Source organism: Panthera tigris, chromosome B1 (genome assembly GCF_018350195.1).
Source record: "Panthera tigris isolate Pti1 chromosome B1, P.tigris_Pti1_mat1.1, whole genome shotgun sequence".
In the NCBI taxonomy this organism is placed as follows: Eukaryota; Metazoa; Chordata; class Mammalia; order Carnivora; family Felidae; genus Panthera; species Panthera tigris.
In genome coordinates this window covers 171,854,663-171,869,516 of record NC_056663.1, presented here as the reverse complement: position 1 = coordinate 171,869,516, position 14,854 = coordinate 171,854,663, and the positions used below count along the sequence as shown (strand labels likewise).

Below are 14,854 nucleotides of genomic sequence, written 5' to 3'. Positions count from 1 at the left end.
GCAGTGATCAATGTTCCAAACCATAAATCAGGAGAGATTTATAAGTCTGATTGCTTCTGGGGCCCCCAGGCCGACATGGGGACTGTCCTAGGAAACACAGTGCGTATCACAGCTGTGGTCCTGGTGCACTCTGACAGTCACTGTGCAGACACAGCTTTCTATTTAAAACACAACAGTTTCTAATGGCCTCAGATAAGAGGGCACAGTGTTAAAACTGATTTCATCTCTCCTATCATAACACCCAGAGTAGACAAAGGTCTATCAGAACAAACAAATGGAAACAATTTTTGGTTTTGGTTCTGGTTTAGAGAAAATACAGACCTGTAACAGGCAGAAGTCAATATAGATTAAAGATACATACAATTAGAAGTTAAAGGGCGCCTGGGTGGCTCAGTCAGTTAAGCATCTGACTCTTGATTTCAGCTTGGATCATGATCTCTCGGTTCGTAAGTTTGAGCCCTGCATTGGCTCTGCGCTCAGAGTGGGGAGCCTGCTTGGGATTCTCTTTCTTCCTCTCTGCCCCTCCCCTGCTTACACATGCTCGCTCTCTCTCTCTCTCTCTCTCTCTCTCTCTCAAAATAAATAAACATTAAAAAAAGAAGTTAAAGTAGGGTAAATATTATGGTGACCATTTTGACTCTCTAAACGGATGTAAAAATACAGTCTTTTTGAAACTTGTAAGTTGTCCATAAATATTTTAAACAGTATGGGTTCAATACCTTATAGCTAATTTGGGGCATTTCTGAAGGAATGGCTTCCTGTAGCTGGTGGAATGCAGAGCAGCTCCAGGGAAGAGAGGTTTCTGTCTTTGCAGTTTTTCTACAATTGACCTAAGGCAATTTGGCCATCAGCTTGTTCTGAGAAGCTTGATGAAGTCCAAGCTCTCTGACCTTTAAGGCCTCTGGCATGGACTGCTCTACAGGCAGGACTCAGCTAACCCAGTCAGGTTTTGGGGTTCTCCCGAAAAGCATAACTAGAAGATCTCTCTCTCAAAGACCACTAAACTGCTGAACCCAATAGAATCTTATGCCCTGGTAATAGAAGGGCGGATTGCACCTGTATGTTATTAGTTGCCAATCCACATATCTCAGGCATCTTCTGTTTCACTGGTGAAAAATGGCTTCTAATATCCCTTGTGCTAATTAGCACATCCTGGGGTTCTGATTAAAGGGGATGATGGTTAAACCGTCTCTAGAAGTGGACACCCAATTACAGATTTTGAATGCTAACTCAAGTCTTCTGGAGAGGACATTCCTGAATAGGGCACTGCGGTGTTAACCAGCCACCCCTAGGCTGTAAATTGCAGCAAACCTGCATGCATGTCACACGATATATGCAGAGGTATTTTAGAGTACATTACGAACAGCACTGCAACACATTTAGGGCAAAGCAGAATCAACAACAACAACAACAAAAAAACACTTTTTATTTGCCCATGAACATTTATTATAGCCAGGTTTATCCTTACGTCCCTGTTTATAGAAAAGTGAAATAGTTTGGAGTGCCTTAATAATCCAGATTAATAATAAGGATTTTCAAATTACCTTACAAAGAAATGAAAATATCAGACAGTGTCTATGGCCAGCTACTGATGAATAAAAAATGGGAACAAAAGTGATGTTGAAGCATCATTTATTCACAGGGCCATTCTCCTAATGCCCCTAGGACCCAGGCAAGGATAGGACAAATTAAAACAAAAATTTCTAGATCATGGAAACCAAGCAATGTTCTAGACCATGGGTCAGCAAACATTTTTGTAAAAGGCCAGATAGTAAATATTTTAGGCTTTGCGACTTTATGGGCCATATGGTCTCAGCTACTCAACTCAGCTGTTGTAGTGCTAGAGAAGCCACAGACAGTACGTAAACAAATGAACGTATCTGTGTCCCCATAAAATTTGATTTACCAGAACAGGCGGAGGGCACAATCTGGCCAGCAGGCTATAGTTTGCCAACCCCCAGCCCTAACCCAGTCCTGACTCTGAGATTTTCAAGAAGATTTTATTTGTTTACAAAAGGACAGCAGCTTTTCAAGTACCATCACTCAGTTCTGCCTTCCTCCCACGAGCCACAGCAACTGCCTTTTCTGGGCAGTGGCCTTGTTTCATTCTTTACTATTTCAACTAGGCATTGGCTAGTCATTGACACACCATCTCCAACCTTAAATATCCTAAACTTTATATACCAGCTAAAGGGAAGTATGCATTTTTTTTTTTTTTTTTTGCTATTCCCACCTATAGACTTGTTTATAGGAGTGTTATTACTGAACCCAAGGATTTTTATTTAAAAGGAGACCTTCTAGGGGCACCTGGGTGGCTCAGTCGGTTAAGTGTCTGATTCTTGACTTTGGCTCAGATCATGATCTCGTGGTTCGTGGGTTCCAGCCCAGTGGTCAAGTTCCATGTTGGTGGTGCAGAGCCTGCTTGGGATTCTCTCTCTTTCTTTGCCCCTCACTTGCTTGCACTATTTCTAAAAATAAATAAATAAACTTTAGAAAAATAAAAGAAAACGTTCTAACTTAGTTAACCTGGAGGTTAAGGAACAAAAGAAAGACGATATGGATCATTTGGAACCATTAGCTGTAAGATAGCTCTTGAGTAGTAAATGGGGTAAAGGCATTTTCTGTTTGCTTTCATTTCAAATTACATTTAAAAAAACTTTAGGGGCGTGCGGGTGGCTCAGTCGGTTGAGCGTCTGACTTTGGCTCAGGTCATGATCTCACGGGTGAGTTCGAGCCGCGCGTCAGGCTCTGTGTGGAGCCTGGAGCCTGCTTTGGATTCTGTGTCTCCCTCTCTCTCTGCCATTAATCCATTCTCACTCTGTCTCTGTCTCTCTCAAAAATAAATAAACATTAAAAATTTTTTTAAATAGTAATAAAAAATATAAATAAATAAAAAATTTTAATTCCAATATTGTTAACATCCAGAGTTATATTAGTTTCAGGTTTACAATATAGTGATTCAACAATTCCATACATCACTGGTGCTCATCATGGCCAGTGCCCTCCTTAATCCCTATCACCTTTTTAACCCGTCCCCCATCCACCTCCCTTCTGGTATCATCAGTTCTCTAGAGTCTGTTTCCTGGTTTGTCTCTCTCACTCTCTTTTTTTCTTTGCTTGTTTGGTTTGTTTCCTAAATTCCACATGTGAGTGAAATCATACAGTATTTGTCTTTATCTGACTGACTTATTTCGCTTAGCATCATACTCTGTAGCTCTATCCAGGTAGTTGTTGCAAGTGACAAGATTTCATTCTTTTTGGGGGGTTGAGTTATGTAAGTATATATATGCCACATCTTCTTTATCCATAAATCTACTGATGGACACTTGGACTGCTTTCTTGGTTTGGCTATTGTAAATAATGCTGCTATAAACATAGGGGTACACCTTCAATCTAGTTATCGTACTACTGGGTATTTGCCCCCAAAATACAAAAACACAAATTCAAATTACATTTTAATCTCAAGTCTCTGAAAATATTCATCAAACAACACTCATATTTGTTGAGCTTCCCACTAGGTTCAAACAACCATGTTAAGTGCTGCATAAAATCTGAAAACAAAACACGGGAGCTCCTTGTGTTCATAGAATTTACAATATACTGTGATAGGAAAACACTCAAGTGACTCTAAACCAAAGGCAAGTATAACTGTCCAAGGTGAGGTAGATGCAAAGCACTCTGGCAGTTCAGAGGAAGAAAAATTCTATCCAGTTGGGAAGAACAAAGAATGGAGGCAGTACTTAACTGGGTCTTGAATGTGTTAAGACAACGTATTGAACCAACAGCCACATGAGGGTCTTTTGTGAATGTCAGGCATTGCATGGATACTTACATTGTCTTGGTCCAGGTTTTGGAAGGGAATGGTGGGAGATACACACAGTGGGAACAGAGTACAGAGGTGCTTGGATGCCAGCTGAAGCTTCTCACCTCCTCCCAATAGTAAGTGGGAAACCCCTAAGGATGTATGAACAGGAGGGTGAGGGATGGGGAAGCGAAAGGGAGAGTGACAGTAGAGATCTGAGTCCAATGTTGAAGTCATCAACATGAACCATAATGAGACCCTGATCTAGAGTGGTGGCAGTGAATAGAAGTAAAAATAAAAGAAAAGGCATAAATTCTGAATAAAGAGCCTCTAGGATTTGGGCACTGGGAGAGAAGAGGCTGGTGGCACTGCAGTTGGGCTCTGACATGGTTCAAATCTCAAATATGTCACTGAAAGTGTGACTTCTGAGCCTCAGTTGCCTCGTCTGTAAAATAGAGCTCATAATATCTAACTCACAGGAGAGAATACATGTAAGGAGCCTAGACTTAATAGGTGCTCAATAATGATAGGTATCGATATTACATATTCTTGAGAGAGTGAAGGTTTAGTTAATGACAGCGCTGAGGTTTTAAGCTTAGGTTATAGGGAAAATCTAGGCACCATTAAAAGGAACACAAAAGTCAACAGGAAGAACTAGTATTAACAATAAGACCACAGGTTTCCTTTTGGATGGGAACAGTTGTCCAGCTGCCCATTAGAACTACTTATCCAGAAGTAGAATTTTTTTTATGAATATAATTTGTTGTCAAATTGGCTTCCATACAACACCCAGTGCTCATCCCAACAAGTGCCTTCCTCAGTGTCCATTACCCACTTTCCCCTCTCCCCTACCCCCCCATCAACCCTCAGTTTGTTCTGTGTATTTAAGAGTCTCTTTTTGTTTGCCTCTCTCCCTCTCTGTTTGTAACTATTTTTCCCCCTTTCTTTCCCCCATGTCTTTCTGTTAAGTTTCTCAAGATCCCCATGAGTGAAAACATATGCTATCTGTCCTTCTCTGACTGACTTATTTCACTCAGCATAATACCTTCCAGTTCCAGCCATGTTGCTGCAAATGGCAGGATTTCATTCTTTCTCATTGCTAAGTAGTGTTCCATTGTATATATGAACCACATCTTCTTAAAAATATGGAAGCTTCATGAATTTGCGTGTCACCCTTGCGCAGGGGCCGTCCTAATCTTCTCCGTATTGTTCCAATTTTAGTACATGTGCTGCCGAAGCGAGCGCTAGAATTTTTTTTTTTATTAACAGCGTTATTAACATGTAACACAATAGGTTATATGTATTATATATATCCTTAATATATTGAGATATGATTCACCTACCACAAAATTCACTCAAAGGAATTTGAAAGTTCAGTGGTCTTCATATATTCACACAGTTGTATGGCCATTACCACGATCTAATTTTAGAACATTTTCCTTGTGGACAAAAGAAATCCATACCCATTAGCAGTCATTCCCTCCTCATTCCCCTTCCCTTCTGTCCCTGGAAGCCACTAAATTACTTTCCATCTCAATGGAATGAGGTAGATATTTGAAACTCACGACATAAGAGTGGTGTGTGAAACTGTGAGAAAGGAATGTGATTCACCAAGGGAGAGAATGTAGTACAAGGAAAGGTAACAGCCAGACAACAGCCATGGGAATGGCTATGTGAGGGGACAAGAGGGCTACATGTGCACATGATCCTAAGCCCGTACCTCCATTTGGCCAGTATGTTAAGTGGTTTCTTACATACTGTGGCTTTCGTGACAACTTGAGGTTTTGACCAATTGGTAAACACCGAGGTCGACAAAAATACTCACTGATTTGACTGAGACTTGACTTCTGGTGTAGTGAGAACTCTGTGTTTTCATTTTAGCCTAAGAAAATTATCATCTTGGGGCAACTGGGTGGCTCAGTTGGTTGAGTGGCTCTTTTTTTTTTTTCCACCGTTATTTTATTTTCTTATTTTTTTAATTTACATCCAAATTAGTTAGCATATAGTGCAACAATGATTTCAGGAGTAGATTCCTTAGTGCCCCTTACCCATTTAGCTCATCCCCCCTCCCACGAGTGTCTGACTCTTGATTTCAGCTTAGGTCATGATCGCAGGCTTGTGGGATTGAGCCCCATGTCAGGCCCCATGCTGAGCATGGAGCCTGCTTGAGATTCTATCTCTCCCTCTACCCCTCTCCCCTGTCCTCTCTCTCTCTCTCTCTCTCTCTCAAATAAAAATTTGTTAATTTTTTTAAAAAATGAAAATTATCATCTTGAGCTAGCCTTTTAGATCTGTACTGTCCAGTAAGGTAGCCACTAGCCACACATGCCTATGTAAAATATAAAATTAAATCATTTAAGAGTTCTGTTGAACGGTGCTGTTCTACATGACACACTAGCTTGCAAACTTGGTAAAGAGTTTTCTGCTTTGTAGGTAATTTCATAATAGTGACATTCCTCATTTGACTTAATACCTTACTTCTTTCCCTTCCAATTCATCCTGTGTTTCCCTGTGTCAACTATTGTCCAGCAGAACCCAGGCCTTCACCAGCTGGTGTCCAACAAAGCACACTTATGTGTATATGTTGCTTTCTCAATGTGAATCTCTGATGACATCACAAAGCTAAATGTCAAGTCATTTTTGATCAGCTCTCAGGTATTTTCTATGCTTATTCTCATTATTGCTGTGATTGTAATTAATACAGTGATATTAAGTAATTTCACAGACACAGATAATACTCATAGTTCCCATATACATATCCCTGCATACCAGGTACAAGATCCATGAAAGTTTGGAGATAGCATTGCACAGTTGCATTAGTTTCCTATTGCTGCTGTAACAAATTGCAACAAACTTAGTGGCTTATAACAACACAGATTTATTCTATTACAGTTCTGGAGGTCAGAAGTCCCAAACTGGTTTTCACTGGGCTAAAGTCAAGGTGTTGGTAAGCCTGGTTTCTTCTGGCATCTCTGAGGGGAGAAAGGTTTCCTTGACTTTTTCAGCTTCTGGTGGCCGCCCATATTTGGCCTGGCTCACGGCCCCTCCTTCGTCTTGATCACCCCAATCTCTGCTCCTGCTCTCTCCTCACCTTTTCCTCTCTGTAATCATATTTCCTTCTGCCTCTCTTGGAGGACACTTATGGTTTCATTTAGGACCCATCCAAATAACCCAGGATAATCTCCATCTCAAGATCCTTAATTTAACCATATATGTGAAATCCCTTTTGCTGTGTAGGGTAACATTCACAGGGTCCAAGGAACAGGACGTAGATAACCTGTGGGGGCCATTATACAGCCTACTCCAAGGTTATGTAAAGTTTCTTATTGGTAGAAGAAAGTTTACTCCTACCAGATTTAATTATTGGGGGCTTTGAATAAAGTTTAGCAATTCCGATTAAAGCAGAAAGTATTTGTAATCATGTTGACAGATATTAAAATGTCTGACGATGCGGGTGACACCTCAGCCACTGGAGACAAAGCAGAAATTACCAAGATGCCCAATAGCAAGTTTTTACCCAAAGAGACAGAAGCACACTGTGATTCAGCTACGATTCCAAATGAGCCAACACCAGCTGACGCCACAGGAGATGGGCATGAAAATGCAACCATTCAGTGTGCAGAGACTGCAAGCACTCAGCACCCTGAGCCCCAACACCCCAGTGCCACGCAGCATCCCCCCAATGGAGAAGTGACTGAGGATGCGCTTGCTGAATGCATTGACTCCGTCAGCCTCGAGGCAGAACCTGGATCTGAAATACCCCTGAAAGAGCAGAGTAATCCGGTAGGAGCGGTTCATTTGATTCGGTTCAACCTGAGTTCTTATCGACACCTACCGTGGGCACAGATTTGTGCCAAGCTCCGTGGGTGGGGGTTGGGGATTCAGAATATACTATGGCATCACCTCTGTCATCAAAAGTGTGTTGGGTGGTGAGAAAAGGCATACATGAGAATAATTGGTCATTATGTTATTTGCATTTTGATGATTATAGTAATACTAATAACAGCCACCAATGACTGGACACATCATTATGCCAGGAACCCCACTAGCCACTTTCGGGTCAGGTAATTCACTCCATACGACAGTTCTTTGAGGTTTTGAGATGGATATTATTAACCTTAATTTATAGACGAGGCAATCAGGAGGCAGCTTAGTGAGATATTAAGCTACTTGGTAATAAATGGAAGATATTGAAATATTGTACATAAAGAGTCCAAGTTATTAACAAGCCTGATTCCACCCTAAAGAAGTCAGTGTTTCTTTAATACCACTTAAATTTTAACACATATTTACAGATCTACTGTGGGATCTTAAACATTCAGATCACTATTTGATCATCAGCTATACCACCTTCCAAAGGACCAGAGGCAGAGCATGTTCATTGCCCCTTCCCTTCAGTGTCCACATCTGTCTTTTGAGGGATTAAGATAGACCAGTGTCTCCAAATTGGTACCTTGTACAATGTCAGTATGACCAACGAGCTGGATTTTCTTGGCATTTTTACCTTCATCCACGTGGGGACTGGTGGGGATGGAGAGGCTCCCAGCATGAAAGAGGGAGGCAGGCCACTCCCCTCCAGTCCTGTGCTTTCCACAGTGATGGTACAGGATGGGGGGCGGGGGGAATAGCAGTTTTCCTCAACCAGGCCCCAGCCCTGCTCATCTGAAGTATGCCACCAGAGACCACCTCCGTGTCTGTCCTTGAAGGGACACTACTACATGCAATGAAGGGGAGAAACTAAACAGAGAACCAGTGCTGGACATTCCCTCTTGAACCTATCATTAACACTATTAACTTGAGCAAGATACCTAATTTCTCTGTGCCTCAGTTTTTCCCTCTATAAAATGAAGAAGTTGCACATGAAGAGCACTAGGTATACTTCTGACTAATATTTTGTGATTCTTTTATTCAATATCAGGCTTCTTGTGCCTCTGCTTCTTCAAAGGGTTTGACTTTTAGAACTGTTCTAAAATGAGATGGACTTCCTCAGGGAGGAGGGGGTTTCCCACGTCTGGAGATGTTTACACAAAAGCAAACAGTGGTTTTGTAGGGATGTCATGGAAGGGATCTGAGGACCAGCTGAGAGTTTTTATGAGATATGGTACACATACAAGGAAAATTGTGTTTGTGAGTTCCAAGAGTTCACAGACTTCAGAGCCACCATGGACCCCCTAAGGGATTAAGCACTCCTAGACCAGAGGCTCTCAACTCTAGTTGAACATTTCAACCACTGGGAAATGTTTTATTTATTTATTTTTTTTTTTAATTTCTTTTTTCACGTTTATTTATTTTTGAGACAGAGAGAGACAGAGCATGAACGGGGGAGGGTCAGAGAGAGAGGGAGACACAGAATCTGAAACAGGCTCCAGGCTCTGAGCTGTCAGCACAGAGCCCGACGTGGGGCTCGAACTCACGGACCGTGAGATCATGACCTGAGCCGAAGTTGGATGCTTAACCAACTGAGCCACCCAGGCACCCCTACCACTGGGAAATGTTTAAAAAAAATGCTTGGGGCACCTAGGTGGCTCAGTAGGTTAAGCATCCAACTTCAGTTCAGGTCATGATCTCACAGTTTCTGAGTTTGAGCCTCGCGTTAGGCTCTGTGCTAACAGCTTGGAGTGTGGACCCTGCTTCAGATTCTGTGTCTCCCTCTCTCTCTGCCCCTCCCCCACTCGCACTTTGCCTCTCTCTCAAAAATAAATAAACATTTAAAAATGCTAATGCCAGGGTCTGTATTAGTCTGGGTTCTCCAGAGGAATAGAGCCAATTGGATATATATTTAAAAATCCTATACCTATATATACCCATATGCCTGACTCTGGAGACTGTTTTCCCTGCATGCTTTCTATTGTGGGAAACATTGGTTCTCAATTTTTATTATAAAAGCATTATATAAGTATTATATATAAAAGCGTTAATAAGTATCTTTGTACATTAAGAAAACCATATTTTCTGCACCATTATGACCTGACCTAAAGAAACTATACTAGCTCCACTAATTCAAAGTATATATGTTCCTAATGGATAGATTATACATTCCAATTTCAGACTTCTAATAATGATAACAAGACTGCTAATAAAACTAGAGCAAAAAAAAGTCAGCACACTCCTACCTATCCCCCTTCTTAATTTTTTGAGCACACTGCTTTTGAAAGCACTTTGTAAACCTCCTTCATGCCACAGGGTTAGAGCCAATTAGTAGACAGGTATTGCCCTCCTTTCCCTACACGACACTGATAGTTTTCAAGGACTTGGAAAGGAGAGCATTTCTTCATAATGAAGCATCACAAAAGTATCTGGATGGAAGTGCAAATATTGGCCGGCCAGGTTGGGCCTGTGGCTCTGGGTGTATGTGTTTGGCATTGCAGCGGAAGCTCAGTGAAACCAAGATGTGGGAGGAATGCCCATCAGTATGTTTGTTCTAAGAAGGTAGAAAGCCGATATGGCTGGTGGGAGGGCCTTGAGGAAAGAGGGTATTTCTTCCACCAAGGTCGTATATAAACCCTTCTAAGTAGGTGCAAATTTAGTCTCTTTCTAAGGATTACCCAGAGAGGGGGTGGGTGGTTCAACTATCTCTCTTGGTAACCTACCCTTTTAAATTAAAATTGGAAGTCACTTTTGTGTCTTGTCTTCAAGCATTGTTCATTTGCTATTTTATTGCCCTTGTTGGATACTTATTAAAAGAAATCCTTAGCAATGATGAAAACAACTATTTTTCTGTTGATCCAGAAGAGAATTAATTTTGCAGAAAATCTTGAATTGAAAGTTCATTTACAAGTTGGCTGTTTGGATCTTGAACACAGGTCCCTTGAGGAATGGCGGGTCCATTAGGAAAACACCCAAGAAAAAAGCTGACTTGATCCCAGGCATATCTGAGCCTAAAAGAATCTCATTATCCCTTTAAACAGCTTCTATGGGAAAATAACACTTTTAACAGAAGAAAAAAAAAAAAAACCTGGCAGAATAGCCTTTGAGAATGTATAAACCAGTATCTTCTAGGACACACTGGATTTTGCAAAAATATGCTCAGATGTGTATATATTTTTTCTTTAAGTGACTTGTATCTGCATAGTTATTTTGGGTCTGAGTCCCCTTAAAGTCCCCATTATTAGCTTCACCTTTGCCTGAGTCAGTCCAGTGGTTGTAACCCGGCAGGTAGGGTGGTGTGACCAGGAGGGACAAAGAGAAGAGGAAGAAGCCAGTGGTTCTGCCAGCTGCTTAGCTGGCACCTCTGCTTTGAAGGACCACACCACTGAGTTTATGTACTCAGAAAAGACATCTCTGTCTTTGATGCTACTTCTTTTTCTCATCCATTCTGATGTACAGACTAGAGGTCACTGAGTTGAGACTTCCTGCGGGATCCACTCTACAACATCCATGAGTGATGATTCCCAGACTTACTTGAACATTGGAGATTAGACTAGACTCTCTAAGGCCTCTACCAGCCCCACGACACCACGTGTTGTGCCTAGGAATCTGAGTGGTGCAACTATCTTCAGGATGCCTACAGTCTAGTTGGAGAAAGGAGTGTTGTATAAAAGTAATTATGGCATGTCTTATGGTACTAGATAGGACAGACACAAGGGAAGCCTTAGATGGGGCACTTAATCGGTCTTCAGGAGGTGGGGATGTCTTCAGCCTCAATTTAGAGATGTTTTTCTTAAGTGCTAGTCAGGAGTGACATTTATTTCCAGAGATTTTCTGGGAAGTTATTAGATACTGGCCCATCAGCTCCTGTAAGATCCAATCTAGACCAAATTTCCCTAAGTTCTTGACACGAAGAAATGTTACCCAGAGTGGGGAAAAAAGTCATCTCTACTGTTCAACGCCAATACATAAGTCCAATTATGAAAGTAAAGAATTCTAATGTTACCACTAAAGGTACTCGCAAAGGAAAACATAGACAACCACTGGTTAGTTCTCTCCCTAGGAAAGGAAAAACAGAATAGATTTCGAGCCATAAAATTGCTGTCAAGGGAAACAAAGAAGAGAGAACATAGACCAAGACTCACAGATGGCAGATTTTTGCCACTTAAATAAGTAGAGTTTGCTTCTGTTTTTGTTGTTGTTGTCGTTGTTGTTTTCTTGTTTTGTTTTTGAGTATTTCCTCCTTGAAGACCACTCTACCTGATGGCACTCAGTTTTTGGCTTTGGTGGATGCTGGTGCCATTTGGCCATAGAGGGCAGTACCTCCTAAATCTGGTGGTATATTGGAATAACCTGGGGAGCTTGTTAAAAATTCCGATTCCCTGGCTCTGCACTGAGATTCTTATTCAAAAGATCACAGTGGAAGCTAAGACTGTATTTTAGAAATGTTTTTTATTTGTTTGAGAAAGAAAAGGAGGAGCAGAGAGAGAATCCCAAGCAGGCTCTGCACTGTCAGCACAGAGCCCCACACGGGGCTCAATTCCATGACTCTGGGATTATGACCTGAGCTGAAACCAAGAATCAGATGCTTAACTGAGCCACCCAGGCTCCCCAAGACTCTGTATTTTTAATAAGTTCCTCCAAATGATACTCTTGCAGTCTGTAGACCAGTGTTTGGGAACCACTAATACTAGGACATGGAAACAGCTAGTTGAAGAGTCGGGTGAGATGAGAAGATGGTGAGTTCAGTAGTGAACATGCCATGGGACATCCAAGTGAAGGTATTGTGTGGGCAGTTGGTTATAACAGCCTGGAGCCCGGGAGAGAAATTTAGAAGCCATTAATATTTGGATGTTATTTAAGAAATGGGAGTGGGTGAGATTATCTAAGTGGTATATGTAAATAAAGAAACACAGAGGCCAAGGACTTGGCCCAGGAAGTTTCCTGCCCCTAAGCCAACTTGGCTCTTAGATTCTTTTTGATATGTTGTGGTAGCCAGTAAAGTAGTTGAGACAGCGAGAGTTACCTCTTGTCTTCACGATCTTACCATCACATTCTATAAGGGAAATCAATCACAGATCTCATTGTACCACACCGACATTTTAAAATTGAACATTAATTAATAAGAAAATTAAAAACAGATCATGAGAACTGTTTTCATGTAGACTTGAGAATGTCCCATCGTTCTGTCCTTTCAGGTGCTTTGGCCACCACCCTGAATGAGTTTCACTTAAGACAAATGCCTAGAACTCTAGAGGCAGGGTTTTCTTCCCTTAGAGCTGGCATCAAAAACTAGAATTCCCTGATGTTCAGAGCTGGCTAAAACACCATTTAGCACAGGGCAAAAACCTTTCTTATGTGCTATTAATAAAAAGAGAGGCTATAAAATAAGTGTAACCATTTGTAAACCTTGAATACCTTTAATATCACCATGTAGAACCCCTTTCAGATATTCAGAATGCTATTTAATAAATAGTTCATCAGTTAAAACCCACTTCTGCAATTCAGTATGCTAATTAGCAAAGCATCAGCTGTTAATAAAGACACAGATAATGGAAATGCTCATTATATATGTCTCTGGAGTATGGCTTTCATGATTAGGATGCCAGCTGACCACCCTGAACTCCAGCATATTTTATTAGGATGCGGGAAGCACTTGGATTGTAACTTAATTAAGGCATTCCCCCTAATATCACAATATGCATTTGGCGACTTTCTAACATAAACTGAAATCATAAAAGATGGACCAAAAAAAGTAAGAGTCAGAAGATAGGGCATGGAAGCCATGAGTATAGAGCATTTTAAGAAGGTCAAAGTAGTTAAGCTTCAGACGCTAGTGAAAGGTCAAGAAATAAAATGACTGCAATGACTCCATGACTTTGGCCACAAGAAAGCCATTGTGGCATTGATGAGAATGGTTTCATGAAGCATGGTGGCTGTGAGAGAATCCTGTGGCAGGTGGAGTAATGGAGGGGGGTAGATACAGCAGGTAGGCACTTTTTGTAAGAAGTGAAGAAGCAAGATGTGGGGCAGAAACCAGATAAGTTTGAGAGAAACTTTCTGTCCTTGTGATTTTCATTTGTAGGTTTGGAGACGGAGGAAGCACGTACATGGTTAAATATGGGAAGTAGCGGTAGAGAAAGGTTGAAAAGCCAGGAGAGAAGGGAAGACCAACCTATCCAGGCCCAGCGGTGTTCATGTGGAGGTGATAATTTTAACTGAGAAGACATCGCTTCCATAATGCTAGACGGGAAGGAAGTAATTGTGAGTGGGGGGTGCAGTTAGGTCGAATTTGTATTTAGATGGGTATTTGGTGTAGGCTGGTGTGTATTTTGTACATAAAAAGGACTACTCAGGCTTTTAATTTAGTTTTAAACAATTAGTGTTCAATGTATTAAGGTTATAAATTCAAAAATGCAATTCTTCCTAGACTTTATGTTCGTCTCACGAATCTTTTTCTATTTGGAAGTCTAGCAATATTGAACACTTTCAAGGGACTTTTGATGAATGGTTGGTCCTTTTTACCAACTTAAATATGTTCAAATATTTTTAAATTGTGTCTATATGAATTTAATGTATTCTGTTTTCTGTTTAAGTACCTCATTTATCTACTCAGAACCTTGCTGAGTGCATAGGAAGTGCTATAAATCTATTAAATAATGGGTTGGACCTAAAGACCTGTTAGATGCCAAGACTATGCATCAACTTAGGAAGATTTCAATTAAAATCATAAGTCTAATCATTCAATTATTCATTTTAAATTGTCTTTTTAAAGTTTCACTCTAATTTTTTAAACAATTGTGCAGAAAAGACCAAATATGCATAGAAATATTAATAGCATGACTTTGATGCTTTAAACCCTTCTATATTTAATTTTAAACATTCTCAGAGTTGAATTATGCATACTCACCAAGGAAAAAAATTACCTGGAAATAACTGAGGCCATTTTTAAGCAAATATGTTGACAGAACTTCAGGCATCCAGAGCAATTTACATCTTCCCTGAATGTCACACTGAGCCCCTTTTTAGAGCAGCTATGTCATGAGTAACAAAACTTAAAAAGGGTTTGGTCTCACAGATGCAAGCTGTGTGTAGTACCTAATTCTTGATTTACTTAAGACATAGGATAACCAGGTTGATCTTTGATCTTTACAACAGGTACCTATGTTACTATCTAATTGTTAA

General features: G+C 40.7%; 1 protein-coding gene and 1 non-coding gene across 7 annotated transcripts in view; one reads left to right on the top strand and one right to left on the bottom strand.

Annotated features, from left to right (window-relative positions):
• The window catches only part of FAM114A1 (family with sequence similarity 114 member A1), a 107,780-nt gene that overhangs the window by 43,085 nt on the left and 49,841 nt on the right, over window positions 1-14,854 (top strand). For 5 of the 6 annotated variants that reach the window (XM_042984730.1, XM_042984729.1, XM_042984728.1 and 2 more), the window contains exon 2: window positions 7,233-7,585. In XM_042984730.1, coding sequence (XP_042840664.1) covers window positions 7,241-7,585 — 345 coding nt within the window. In that variant the 5' untranslated portion in view covers window positions 7,233-7,240. Of the gene's footprint in view, window positions 1-6,184; window positions 6,458-7,232; window positions 7,586-14,854 lie in introns of those variants that run through there. The other variant, XM_042984727.1, reaches the window with a different exon arrangement.
• On the bottom strand, window positions 4,941-5,047 carry LOC122238190. Its single transcript, XR_006217152.1, has one exon. It is a non-coding gene; the product is annotated as a U6 spliceosomal RNA (small nuclear RNA).